We start from the raw sequence: 13957 nt of genomic DNA on the forward strand, positions 1-13957 counted from the left end.
ATGCTTGGTTTGGATGTGTCAGCCTCCTCCATTCACTTTGCCACAAATTGTAGCCTCCAAGATTTTTGTTTGTTTTTTAAGATTTGTTTATGTGACACAGAGCAAGAGAGCACAAGCAGGGGGAGTGGTAGAGGGAGAGAGAGAAGAAGGCTCCCCAGGGAGCCTGACATGGGGCTCAATCCCAGGACCCTGCGATCATGACCTGAGCTGAAGGTAGAAATCGATTGAGCCGCCCATTCACCCCACCTTCCAAGATTCTAACGTCATCTCTCCTTGTCTGGATCTATTTTTGGAATGGGCTGTATGTTGTACAGAATGAGACTGATGCTTGTTTCTGATATGTGAATTCAGTCTCCCTTGTATGAACATACAAGCACAGACAACAGAGCCACAGTCACCTTTGGTAAAGGTATCTCCTGGTTTATAGCTAGGAAATTTTCAAATAAGTTAAAGTGATCCCTGATTTCTAATGTAATACAATACCTCATTTACCCTGAGAAAGAAGGCATACCAAAAAGTAAGATCTAACGGGTAACAGAAAAATAAAGTCTGTGAACCTAAGTCAGTTGTTTCTAATTTAACCTCTAGAATCAGAGAGATGTATGCAAATATTTATGTGAGAGGATACTCAATGCAGTAATTTATAAGAGCAAAATACTGAACACTACACAGTTGTGAGAATAAACTAGTTAATACGTTTAACGTTTAACTGCTTACCAGTGCATCAAACACAAGGAAGTCATAGGTTTCATTGTCTGACATTTCCATCATTATGTTAAAAAGTGCATCTAGTGTATCTTGCAAAAACTGGACATTAAAAAACAAAGAGAGAGGTTACTTTATGCTTTCAGTTCATCTCCATAATGCAAAAATTCAGAGAAATTAGGTTACAATGGAATGAATTAAAAATAGCATTTCTTAAAAATTGGCACTTCTGCTTTCCAATGTAGATAACAAGTTTTATATTTCTGACCACTGATTTAATTTGAACTATTGAACTAATGATACGGTGACTGTGTTTCTAACCACGAATACATAAACATACCTTAACAATCTCGCCTCCATCCACCTCCATTAACTTCTTTAAGTTGTGTTTAATGTTCTGGGAGTTTGAACGCCAATTTAACAAGCCCAATAGGTCAACTAGGAAGAATGACCACAAACCATAAAATTAGACACTGATTAGAAGAAGTAACGCACACTATTTCAGGATTCAACTACAGAACTCTCTAGAAAAGATAATTGACCCTAATAGTGGCTAATTCCTTATTTTTTTATTTTTTAAAATTTACTGTCTTCTGTCTAAACCAGAAAAAACCTTGTGGTCTTTCAGTCTTCAGAGAAAAAAATTAACCACTAATAAATGAGAACATAAAACTTTAAGCTACTGTTCCAATTTACAGAGCATTATCTAGCAACACATGCTTTTTAATCAATGGACTTGTATAATATTCAGAAGTTGTTAAAAACATACTGTTCATTAGAATAGTCAATTTGCTTCATGAGTGTTTATTAGCTTACAGATTGTTTAGTCCCTGGGAAACCTCCAACACCCAGTGCCCAGAGACTCCCCACTGTCAACATAATAAAGTCCCAATACCACTCACAGAACGTGGTGAGTGGCCTTCCTGCCAGCCCACTACCCACCATTCTGTTATCCCTCAGCAGCCAGACAGATCAACTCACTACTCCCTAGACTATGGCATGCTCTGATAGATCCAGGTCTTTGCATATATTCTTCCCTTCGTCTGAAATGCCCAGATATATTTTAATACTATGTATCTGGTAAGCTCATCCTTATGTTTAAGACCCACCTCAAATTGTATTCCCTCTGGGAAGACTGACCCAATCATTCTGTGCTATTTATTCTCTTTCCTACATATACACATGCATATGCATAGACAAACATAACAAATAATAAAGACACACTTGGTATTTCTTTGGCTCTTCCTATAGACTTGAGCCACTTGAGGGCAGGAACCATATTGCATTCATTGTTATACACCCATGCTGCCAGGCACCTAGTAGGTGTTCAATATGTATTTGATGCAAGAATGAATGGATGGGTAGAAAGGGAACTAGTGGCCCTGAGGGAGCCGGTATTGTGCTCGACACAGTTCTTGGATTTAGTCATGTATTCAGTAAGCATTAATAATAGACACTGTGCTAGGCTTGTCCACTTCCCCCTTCCCATCTCCTACTTCCGCCAGAGGATAGTCAATGGCACCACTCCATTTGTTACTTCACTCCACTAGTTGCTGCCTGAGGAAAAGGATTTAGATACTTTATCAGGGTGAAGAGTCACCCGGCAGCTTGGAGCATCTGCAAACAACCCTTCTATCAGCCCAGAGGTTTACGCTCCAGAAATATTTGCATGCCACAGCACTGCCCATGTCAGGAATAGAGCTGGAATCTGGTCAACCATAGGTCCTGGGGCTGGAAAAGCGGCAGCCCTGTGTTAGAGCAAAGTCCCCAGACTTCCTGTGCTGCTGAGACTCACGAGGTTGAGGCATATAGCTCTAGTTAATTTGCGTCAGTTGCTACACAGTATCTCTCTTATTGTGGGGATGTACCACAATGGGTTTGTCCGTTCAACCGCTGATAAACACTTGAGTTGTTTGCAGTTTTTTCTATTTATCACAAACAATTCTGCCATGAACATTCTCACGCATTTTCTGGTTTCCAGGTACAGCAGCATCTCTGGGCAACAAAACCAGAATGGAATTTCTGGATCATCAGGAATGACTATCCAAATGTTATCTAATGTCCTCTCAATTTACGTCCCTCCCCCAAAGTATTCAAGAATTTGGGATACTCTGATTGACAATCCCCTAATTTAGGCTAGTGGCTACTTTAGGGAAAGGATTAGAGACTATAATAATTAAAAAAGAAAAAGAAAAACTGACTTTTGGGGTTACAAATATCTATTTTCAGATCCATGTCCACTACTTATGAACCCAGGCAAAATATTTTGGCACTTTAACTCAACTTTCTGATCAGTGAACAGAATAATGGCAATGCTGGTGTCTTTGTGCACTAGGGTGTTGGAGGGTAAAAATAAGATGGTGCTGGGAATTGTGTGGCACCGGGCCCCACACCTGCAAGGACCTGAATTCCCCTCTCCCTTTGCTGGAGCCACAAATCTATCCTCACTCTCCATAAAGGCCCAGAAACAAATAATCCATATAAACTGGCTCTGATTTAGGTTAGAAAAAATTTATAAATGAAGAGACTACAAGATCTGTTTGTTACAAAGGCCAGTGGCTTTTAACCTTTAGAGTCTGAATAGTCCTTTGTAAGGCTAAGGAGAAATGCCCTTGGTCACAGTCTCTGTGAAAGAACAGCTACCCTCTTTATCGGGGAAGTGCCCTCTTGGAGTGGAGGGTTTCTTACTGTTCTTCACCTTCCTCTTTCTTGGAAGACATTAAAGTGGTTCCTTGTAACTTCCGTCGAATTAGAAGAAAGAATACATGAGCCACCCACAATCTTTATTCTCATTATTTGTCCGTCGGAATGTCCTGTGTCCTCTGGTACTCGGGATGTCCTGCTGTTCTCTTCACTTTTCTCACATCGGTCGTCCCTCCCTCCCGCCCCCACCCCGGGCCATGAGGACTGCACATCACTCCTCCCTGGTTCCCATGAATTTGCCTCTTTTAACCTTCTTTGGGATAGGTTATCATGCAAGACTTTGGTTTGGTTTAGTTTGGTATGTTGAGTTTTTTTGAGACCTAAACACTAGGAATGGGGAGGACAACAAAGCCATCTGATGGAACTTTCTGGGATGATGGTGATGTTCTGTGTCTGCTGGCCAACACGAAAGCCACCAGCAGCACGAAACCATGGAACACCTGAAATGAGACTAGTGCAACCATCCTTTCTTCTGTTACTAAATAAATTTCTCAAGGTCCACGTGCCTGGTGGCTGCCACTGGGGGACAGCATGGCTTTAGAATATGTAGAAGATGAGTGATGCAGATATCAGCAAATCAAGTGTCTGAGCTGAGTACTGCCACCTGTCCGTACGCTTCCTGTGTTCTTGACTGGAGATAATAAACAATCTAACCATATGGTTATGTTTCATGGAAATTCCTTCTGCTTTTCATTGAAGTTAATTTTAGCTACTTTGATCTCTTGCTTTACTTGAAGTCTAATCTCTGGAAAGGAAAATCTATTTGATAAATGTCACCTTTTTTGACTATCCCTTAAAAGTCCTAAAAGTACATTAAGGCTTTGTATAGTCTGCTACGTACTTACAAAAATACCATTTTAACATTTTATAAATAAAAGTTTGAAAAATAACAGAAAGAGCACAGAAAATAAACACGGTCCCAACTTCAGGAGTCTTTCCTCTTAGTCTTTTCCTGTGTACATATGATGATGGTGATGGTGGTGATGGTGATGGTAGTGGTGGTGATGGTGATGGTAGTGGTGGTGGTGGTGATGGTGGTGGTCGTGATGATGGCTAATATTCATATAGTGTTTATAATGGGCAAGACACTTGTTTTACTTTAACTTATTTTAATTTACTTCATTCTTTGAAATACACACTAGTCTTACTCCTGTTTCCAAGAAGAGGACACCAAGTCACAAAGAGGCCATGTGGCATGCCCGAGCTGAAAGAACTAGTGGCAGAGCTGGGACTTGAACCCAGGCAATTGGCTCCAAACCATCAACATGTATCTAAACAAAATCAGGATTATACCCCACCTAGTGCTAAAGTTTTCACATGTCTTAGATTACATTTTGAAATATATTTGGCAGCTGTACATATGTCAATTAATTACATGATAATGCCCCTAATTACTGGACTTTTGGATTGTTTCTGCTGTTCCCCTATTATGAGTAACACAGAGACATCATCATACGTGAATCTTTGCGCTCATCTTTCATTGTTTACTTAGGTTTCATTTCTAGGGCTGAGACAACTGGCTCAGACTGGTTCAAAGCGTCTGAATACATTCAAAACCTTTGATTCTCCTTCTAAATCATCTTCCATAAATACTGTACATTTAACCCAGTACCAGCAGTTGATCACATTTGCTTTTTCCCTAAAAAGGATTAGGTCACAGACACAGTTTTGTCATGTCTTCTATGAAGTACAGAGGGTTTTCTGGCTTAATTTTTGTTTTTCTCTTAATAGACTTTATTTTTCTGAGAGCAGTTTTAGGTTTACTGAAAAATTAAGCACAAAGCATAGAGAGTTCCCACATACGCTCCCAATGCTCCCCAGCTCCCCCTACTACGAGTATCTTGCATTAGTGCGGTACATCTGTTATAACTGATGACCTAACGTTAATACCGTTCATGAGCTGAGGTCCACAGTACACGTTAGGGTTTACTCTGTGTAGCGTGTTCCGTGGCTTCTGACAAATGTATAATGACACATGTCCATGTATCCATCACGGTGCCATATCGTATAGCGTTACTGCTGGAGAAGTCCCCTGTGGTCTGCCTATTCATCCCTCCTCCTCTCTGAGGCCTTTGCAACCATAAAAATTTTCACTGTCTCCATGGTTTTGCCTTTTTTCTGGCTCAATTCTTGGTGAGCGTGTTTTTACTTTCGCGTATGTATCAGCTCTGCACTTCACTCTGTTGAGTCTGGCCCCTTGTCCAAGTTGAAATACTATCCATGTTCTCTAGCCAACCATGATTCATCAAAACAAACAATACTGACCCCTTTTAAAGATCAACCAACATCTAATCCCTGAGTGTATCTTATGTCTGAACTGTTTTGTCTATCCCTTAGCACTTCCATAAGGCAGAGTCCCGGCCGTGTTCCTCACTCAAATCTTCTAAAAGGCCAAAGTGACTATTCCTTTATACATCACAAGGGCTACAGGATTTCTAAGGCAAGTTCCCAGAGCTCCTCATTCTTGGCTCACTATGTTCAGCAGGGCCCCTTACTCATAAGTTAACTGAATGAGAAGCTGTTATTGGATATCAAATGCCATCATATACACAAGAGAAGTTAAAATTGATAGCAGAGATTTCAAGAAGGAACAAAGTGAAGCCCATTTGAACTATTCAGCTGATTTTATGAAAAACCCCCGACTACTTGGGAAAAAAAAATGGGAAAGAGGAATCTCTGTTGGGGGGGGCAGATAGAATTCTAACAGGAAACCCTTCCTGCTCTTGGCCACACCTGTTTGGGCAAGAGACTGTTTTTTCCTCTGCCAGTATCCTCCCCCTTATTACCAACATCTGTTATTTCATATATTATACAGAGTACGTTATTAGAGTTCTTTGCCGCCTTTAAGGAAGGCAACATAAGACTTTAAAATTTTTTCAGCCTCTGTTAGTGAATACATTTACAGGTTTTATAATATTAAAAAATACCAAACTACTTTTCATCCTATTTGAAAGATAGGCAAGAAGAACACCACCTGAAGAACAGGGAGTAGAATCCAAAGTGCCCAGCATCCTGCCTCGGAAGACACAGCCCCATGTGGCCCAGCCCCCTGGGTCTAACAAAGGAACCCAGGGGGACCAAACAGAAAACTCAGTGTGGTGTCAGTGTGGTCACCACACCTACCATTCTGGGTGAGTTTTGTGGAGCAAATAAGGGTGGCGATCTGAAAGCTGTCTTTGGTGCTGTCCTTGCTTGCAGTAAAGTTGGCCAGGGTTTTGGACGCTTGGACCTCTTTTTCTTCCATCTCTATCTTGGTTCCCGGAAGGGTCAGATAGAATTTAGCATCTTCCATTTTCTTGTTGTCACCCTGAAAAGGAAGCATATGAGGGATACCAAATGATGGGCAAAATCTCATAGATGCAAATAAAAGTACTTTCTCTCATGAGCACAGTGCCGTTCCAGTGCATGAAACACAGTTCTATCAAATTATACTTATGTTCCTTCCAACCCTAAGACACTGTGATACTTTTCCAGGGTTTGAGCCCAGAAATAATTTCAACACTGAATAAAATGGAGTAAGTTGAGAACTCCAAACTGAGAACATCCTAGATGTCTGCTGTAAATAAATAAATATTAAGGAATGAGGGTGGATTTCATTTTCTTGAACCTGTAAATGGTCAGAATGATATGTCATTGGGTTGAGGGGTTGACTGGATTCATTGGGAGGAAATAGCTTGCCACAACTCCCAAAACTATTTGTGAAATAAGGAGCTGTTAAAGGAAGACCCACGCCAGGCAGATGCAGCTCAAAGAAGCTACCGGTTCTGTGATATAGTTCAATAAAGGAGACCTTCCCATGTCTACTTTCCACTCGAAAATCTCAGGAGATAATTCCGTAGCAGTTAAAGAGTGAGGACCAAACTGCTAGAGAAGGAAGCGAGGTCCCCTAGCAGAGAAATGGTGCCTGGCTCTTGGTGATATGAAAACCACATCCTACCACATCCTACCACACCCTCCACACCCCAACCGAGCCCAACAGTGCAACTGTCTCTGTCCCATACAGGACGATGCAGAGGAGAGGCAACAGGCCAGCCCTTGACTATTCACTGCCACAGAACACTGCTGAAGGAGGGGACGTTCTTTAGAGGCCTCGATAATAATACAACTCACTCCTTAACAGAAGGGATGGGAGACCATGCAGCTGGAGCCCTCTGGTTTTCTAGACATAAGGGACAAACACTTATAGCTCTAGAGAAGTTTCTGATGTTTATCCACATAATTCTGACTGGAGCCTTAAGAACCCCTTTCGGAGGGAGTAAATATTTCCCAAGCAATTTTCTGAGCCTTGTTCTCTTAGCAGCACCTTATAAACCACCAGATCATGCCTCCCGTCCTGCAGAGTGGTGCCATCCGGGTTCATCAGTTTCACGAAGGCCACGCCAAAGGCTCGCTCAGATTTATCTCTGGCTGAAAAGACAGAAATACAGGTTTGAGCAGTGCAGAAAGACAGCAGGAAGCGCTCGCTGTGATGGACCATTTCCCATTTTGCTCCAGGGTGTGATACTCAATCACGCTGTAATCAACACCGTTCAGCGAGCTACAATAAGCCGTGTGTGACTGTGCATGCCACGGCCCCTCAAAGGAAATATTCCCCAAACTGAAATCTTCTAGTACCTCCACCTATGATTTTCTTCCTATATTTGCAAATAAATGAGACCAGCAAATACCCAATCACCTAAATCAGAAATGCAGATGTTGACACTGATTCCCCCTGCCATGTCAACTCCATGTACCGAATCCATCTGAAACCTGTGCCTTTTCTCCCCCTCCCTTCTGTTCCTACCCTAGTTCCATTCAAGTCTTCCCAGTATTTCTAGAGGAGCTTTCCAAGCAGTCCTTTCCTCCACACGGCAGCCAGAGTGAGATTTCCAAAAGCAGATCTAATCAGGTCAACCACAGTGCTCCAAAAACACTTCCATGAGATACCTCATTTCTGTTGCTTTAAGATAGACTCTGGGAAGCATTAATTATATGCCAAGGTTCATTATGCCACCTCTTCCTTCCAAGAGAGGAGCCCAGGTGCCAGGAGGATCCAGCTTGCCTAAGGAACCAGAGCACCTCCCTCTGGATCTTTAGGTGTTGGCCTCTGAGCTCACTGTCCCCCAGTTAGGTGTCGATGTCTGGGCAACCTGTGGCCTGTTCTCATCACACATACAACTCTGAGATCAGCAGCGGCTCACGTGTCCCTAACTGGCTGAGCAGTAAACCACTATATGATTACATTACGATTTGTTTATCCATTCTCCTGTTGGTGGCCGTTAGGCTATATCCAATGTGGGGATATTATGAATAAAGCCATTATAAACATACACCAAACCACAACCACCATCACTACCACCCATAAAACACCTTTTAAGGGCTCCGCCATAACCTGATTCAAAATAACCTTCATCCTTCATGATGTGGCTCCAGCCTGCTTAGATTCAGACCACTGAAGTGTCAGTCCAGGCTCTGTCACTCCCTAGCCCTCACCTCCCTGGGCAAGGATCTCATTTCTCTGTGCTCAGTTTCTTTTTGTATAAATGTGGAGAAAAGCATTATGTATCTTATCAGATGACTGTCGATGCTACACAGTGTATAAACAGAGATTCATTTAGTGTCTCATACAAACTAAGGGCTTGATAAATGCTAGCTTAGTATTATGTAGAACCATTGGAAATTGCTGATATTTGACTATTTGACACTGACCTACAAAAAGAGCAATTTTGTGGGGTTCAACTTAATATCATGACACCCGCTGCTCTCACTTCAGCCCTATGCGTTCACTTTGTGAGTTTCAAACACATTTCCCCACCATTACTCTTCACTGGGGAAACATCGATTCCTTCTACACCTGCAGTCTCAGGGTGTCCAAATCATGCACAGATGACAGGGCTGGACACCATGCTACGTGCCCCCTTACAACTCTTTGCTGGGGCAGCACCTGCCACACTGTTCTGACCTTAGTTGCCTTTTCTCTTGCTCACCTTCCTAACCAGACTAGCAGAGACTTCAGAGCACTACCCACGTCCTATCCTGTGAAACCCTTACAGAGTGTCTATTAACATCACACAGAACCGTAATATTCATAGAACACATTTTGGGGAAATTCCTTTTTTAAAAAATGTTTTTATTTAAATTCAATTTAGTTAACATATATTTATTATCAGTTTGAGGCACAGAGTTTAGTGATTCAGCAGTTGCTATAACACCCAGTGCTCATTCCATCAAGTGCCCTCCTTAATGCCCATCACCCAGTTATGCCATCCCCTCACCCACCTCCCCACCAACAACCCTCAGTTTGTTCCCTAGAGTTAAGAGACTCTTATAGTCCGCCTCCCTCTGTTTTTATCTTCTTTTAGTTTTCCTTCCCTTCCCCTATGTTCATTGAATTTGTTTCTTAAATTCCACATCTGAGTGACATCGTACGGTGTATCTGTCTTTCTCTGATTGACTTAGCACCAAAGAATCCTGAAGTAATGATGCTAAGTAACTAGTTTCCAAGTATTCTGTTTTCTAGACCCACAAAAGTACTGTCAAGCCAGAGTAATTTTTTTTTTTTTACCAGAATTATGCTGTAGACCTCTAGTACTTACATTCCTGAGATGACCTGTGTCGGAAGGTAAATCTTATATGGCAGCGAGTAACCTCTTCTATAGCGATGGACACCTGCACGGTGATAAGGAACTCACAGTTTACAGATACACAGTATGTTGCACTCTGAGCTCATTTTACAGAGTTGGTGCATTTTTCGTTTCTTACTACAGCACTAATTCCTACAGAGTGAGATTCAGAGTAAAGTTCCATTCAAAACAGATTGTTATTTTCAAAACCTTAAGAATCTCAAGAGAAATCACCTTTGCTGTTTACCACGATTCTGAGGATGGAAATATTACAAGTTTCTAGTGCCTTCTCAAGTATGAAAGAGGAAATACTTCAGAGGAACAAGATCAGGACTTTGGGGTCCATACAGGAGCTTTCAGACTGCAAGGTGTATTGTAAGTTGATTGATATGGTAATAATTAGGGTCCATAACAGAAGGAAAAGATAAAATACTGGGGACAAGGAAGCTTTACGCTGTTTACATATATGGAGGGGACAAGGAATACAGAAGTACATGGCAATGAAAAGAGCAGAGAACTTGTGGCAAATAGTTAAATAAATTATAGCATGATCATATAATGGAATATTATTCGAGTACCTAGAAACCCATTTCTGAAGAACTTTTAATGCCTTGAGATAAGTAGTTTTAAAAAGCACAACATAAATCTGTTATAAACTGCACATTCCAAAACATACGAAGTATATAAAATTGTGGAAAATGATTACTTCTGCATTGAGATATTAGAGCTTTCTTTTTTTTTTTTTTCTTTTAGTTTTCTAGGGAGAGCTCATAAGATTTTGACAATCCAATTTGACTTTGACAATCTGGGATTTAGAAGAAATGGGCTCCAATTTAGGTGAGGACACTAAGCAGTTACAGGATCTTGGAAAGTCACCTGACATTTTTGAGCATTAGTTACCTAATCAGAAAGGGCATTACGACACTGTTTTAGCCACAGGGCTACTGAGTGACTCACCAGGAGGGCTTATCTAAAAAGCACTTAGGGAATTTGTAATATACATATTTAAATTGAAAAGAGCCCAGAAAACTTGGTCAGAGGCCAAGAAGAAAAAAATGTTAGGCAACAGCTTGCAGAGTGTGAAAATTTCCATTTTGTTTTGGATCATCTTGGCAGCCTATGACATCCTTACAACTACAAGCGTCTCTAGTGAAATTTCTACACATTTATCAACGAGAATGTTATTTAAGAATTCCGAGTTAACGATAAATACTCTCATGCAGAATTTTATCAATTCGTTTCTTATAGGACACCACAGGCAACCTACCTATAACTTCAGGATGAAGAGGGAATGATTTGTGGGTAAAAAGAAAGGAATCTAAAGGAGTTTTAAAATATGACGGAGATTACAAACGGCGCATCTCACCTTGACAGTCTCATACCAACAGGGCTGCTTGACTTGGTAATAGACTACTGATTTGTACTCTGAAATGCCTTCATATCCAGCGCCAGGATGAATTGCTTTCTTTGGAAGGGAAGAAAAAATTAAAAGATCATTTTTAATTGTTTTTTTTAATTCCAGTATAGTTGACATACAGTGTTATATTAGCTTCCAATGTATAATACGGTGACTCAACAATTCTAGACATTACTCAGTGCTCATCCCAAGTGTGCTCTGAATCCTCATCCCCTGTTTCACCCATCCCCCCACCCACCTCCCCTCTGGTAGCCATCTGTTCACCATAGTTAAGAATCTGTTTCTTGGTTTGTCTCTCTCTTTTTTTCCCCTTTGCTCATTTGTTTTGTTTCTTAAATTCCACATATGAGTGAAGTCATATAATATTTGTCTTTCTCTGACTTATTTCACTTAGCATAATACTCTCTAGCTCCATCCATGTTGTTACAAATGGCAAGATTTCATTCTTTCTGATGGCTGAGTAATAATCCATTGTGTATATATACATCTTTATCCATCCATCAGTCGATGGACACTTGGGCTGTTTCCATAGCTTAGCTATTGCAGATAACGCTGCTATAAACATAGGGGTGCATGTATCCCTCTGAGTTAGTGTCTTTGTATTTGGGGGGTAAATACTAAAAGGGGATAATTTCATCTAGAAAAATAAGAGCACTCCCCACACCACGCATGAGCCCTCTACCCTCCACATGGCCGGCACGTGCCTCACACTGGCACACATCAGCTGATCCCATTTGGAGGCAGAAGAAAGAGCAGGGTAAGAATGAGTTTCTACTCCTTTCTTTGAGGTTCTAAGTATGTAACTGTGGTAGTCACTAAGGGACCCAGCACCATCCCAACACTCCTCTGCCGTAAACTTTATTCTCTTTTCCATCTGCAGTCAGGCATTCTCTTTCCTTCCTCTTCCTTTCTCTCTCAGGGAGCAGAGGCCCAGAGAGGGTGACTGGGAGCTAGGGCGCACATGCAGACGCACCGCTGTGCGAGGTCCTGTCCATGCTCTGCTTCAAGGACCTGGAGTATCTGTACAGCACTGTTCACTAAAACTCAGGGCTGTGTCTTTTCCTGGTAATGAGCCACTTACTTCAGTAGAACCAGGCCTCCAAGGGGGCACTTTCAAGCTAGTAAGCAAAGCTGTGATGTGAGCCATCAAGAGAAGATGCAAACCTGAACTCAGGGGCTCAAGGGCTCTGTTAGTAGTACAAAGAAGCCACTTTCATACCAGAGCCCACCACACTGTTTTCCCCCCTGACACTGAATACGATTTGACTCAGTCCACTGTTGCCTTCAAAGTCGATCACGTCCATAAGGGAAGGGATGGGGATGCGCCCTCCACTGTGCCCTCAAGGACCTGTGTGAGCGAGGCACTCAGACAGCTTGGGTCTTCAATTCCACAGAAGGTAACCAGAGAGAACTGTGGCTCATATGAGGGGAACTGGATCTCAGCTGAGACCATGAAAGCCTCCGTGATGTCAGAATCAACACTCACTACTTGTCTGTCTGGACAGAATGCTGCCACGGTTGGAGGAACTCTGGACTGAAAGCCAGGATACCTGGATCTAGTCTTACCTCCTCCAGTAACTTCTGTGTTTCTGCGAGAAAATAGCTTGCCCCCGTTGGGTTGCAGTTTCCTGATTACTAAAACAAAACCTAAAGACCAGTGGGAGTTGATGTGACCCAAGAGCCCTACCAGTTTAACAGCTCTCTACCGGGTGTGTCTCCTCTGGTTCTGCTGACTTGGTACAGGAAGGGGGCCCTGCAGCACCTTCTGGGCCCCCACACCACTTCACTCCCCACAGGGACCCACCAGTGGCCTAATTACTTGCAAATGATACAGAACTTCTGGATCAGAAGCATACACATGAAGCCACTAGTGGCTGGAGATACTTCTTAGAACAGGAGAAATAATGAAAATAAGCGTCTAAGTGGGTTTCTTAGTAAACTTGGTAATTGCTAATCACAAATTTAACAGGTTTCATCCTTTTTCCTTATGAAAAAAGCAAATGCACACTAATGTGGGGAGCAAGTCCCCTAAGACTAAAGTCCCCTAATGCGAAGAAGTGTGTGATGGCAGCAGGATTTCTGGGCAGCCCCGCCTACCTCCAAGAGCTTGCCCTCCTCGTCGTACACAGACATGGTCACCTCCACGTTCTTTGGTGTCTTCTTTTTCCCTTTGTCAAACTCCCCGTGGATCAGGGTGACATAAATATCATTCCTCACGTCGCCTGCAACAGGACAACCCACCCTATGAGTGGTGCTCAGAGAAGTTGTTTTAAATTTTCAGGATACAGTAAGATACAACATAGAAATAAAATATGAAATGTTCTGACTTGGAACGCGTGGGTGGCTCAGTGGGTTAAGCATCTGCCTTTGGCTCAGGTCATGATCTCAGGGTCCTGGGATTGAGTTCTGCATCGGGCTCCCTGCTCAGCGGGGAGCCTGCTTCTCCCTCTGCCCCTCCCTGCTTGCGCTCTCTCCCTCGTTCCCGATCACTCTCTCTCTCTCAAATAAATAAAATCTTCACAACAACAAA

At 42.2% G+C, this 13957-nt stretch overlaps 1 protein-coding gene across 4 annotated transcripts in view; it reads right to left on the bottom strand.

Moving 5' to 3' along the window:
• The window catches only part of DOCK5 (dedicator of cytokinesis 5), a 213681-nt gene that overhangs the window by 79078 nt on the left and 120646 nt on the right, over positions 1-13957 (bottom strand). For all 4 annotated transcript variants that reach the window (XM_034661245.1, XM_034661244.1, XM_034661246.1 and 1 more), the window contains 7 exons: positions 13525-13649; positions 11377-11475; positions 9984-10056; positions 7712-7815; positions 6532-6715; positions 1046-1143; positions 718-807 (listed from right to left, as the gene is read on the bottom strand). In XM_034661245.1, coding sequence (XP_034517136.1) covers positions 718-807; positions 1046-1143; positions 6532-6715; positions 7712-7815; positions 9984-10056; positions 11377-11475; positions 13525-13649 — 773 coding nt within the window. The remainder of the gene's footprint in view (positions 1-717; positions 808-1045; positions 1144-6531; positions 6716-7711; positions 7816-9983; positions 10057-11376; positions 11476-13524; positions 13650-13957) is intronic.

This window comes from Ailuropoda melanoleuca, chromosome 5 (assembly GCF_002007445.2).
Source record: "Ailuropoda melanoleuca isolate Jingjing chromosome 5, ASM200744v2, whole genome shotgun sequence".
NCBI lineage: Eukaryota > Metazoa > Chordata > Mammalia > Carnivora > Ursidae > Ailuropoda > Ailuropoda melanoleuca.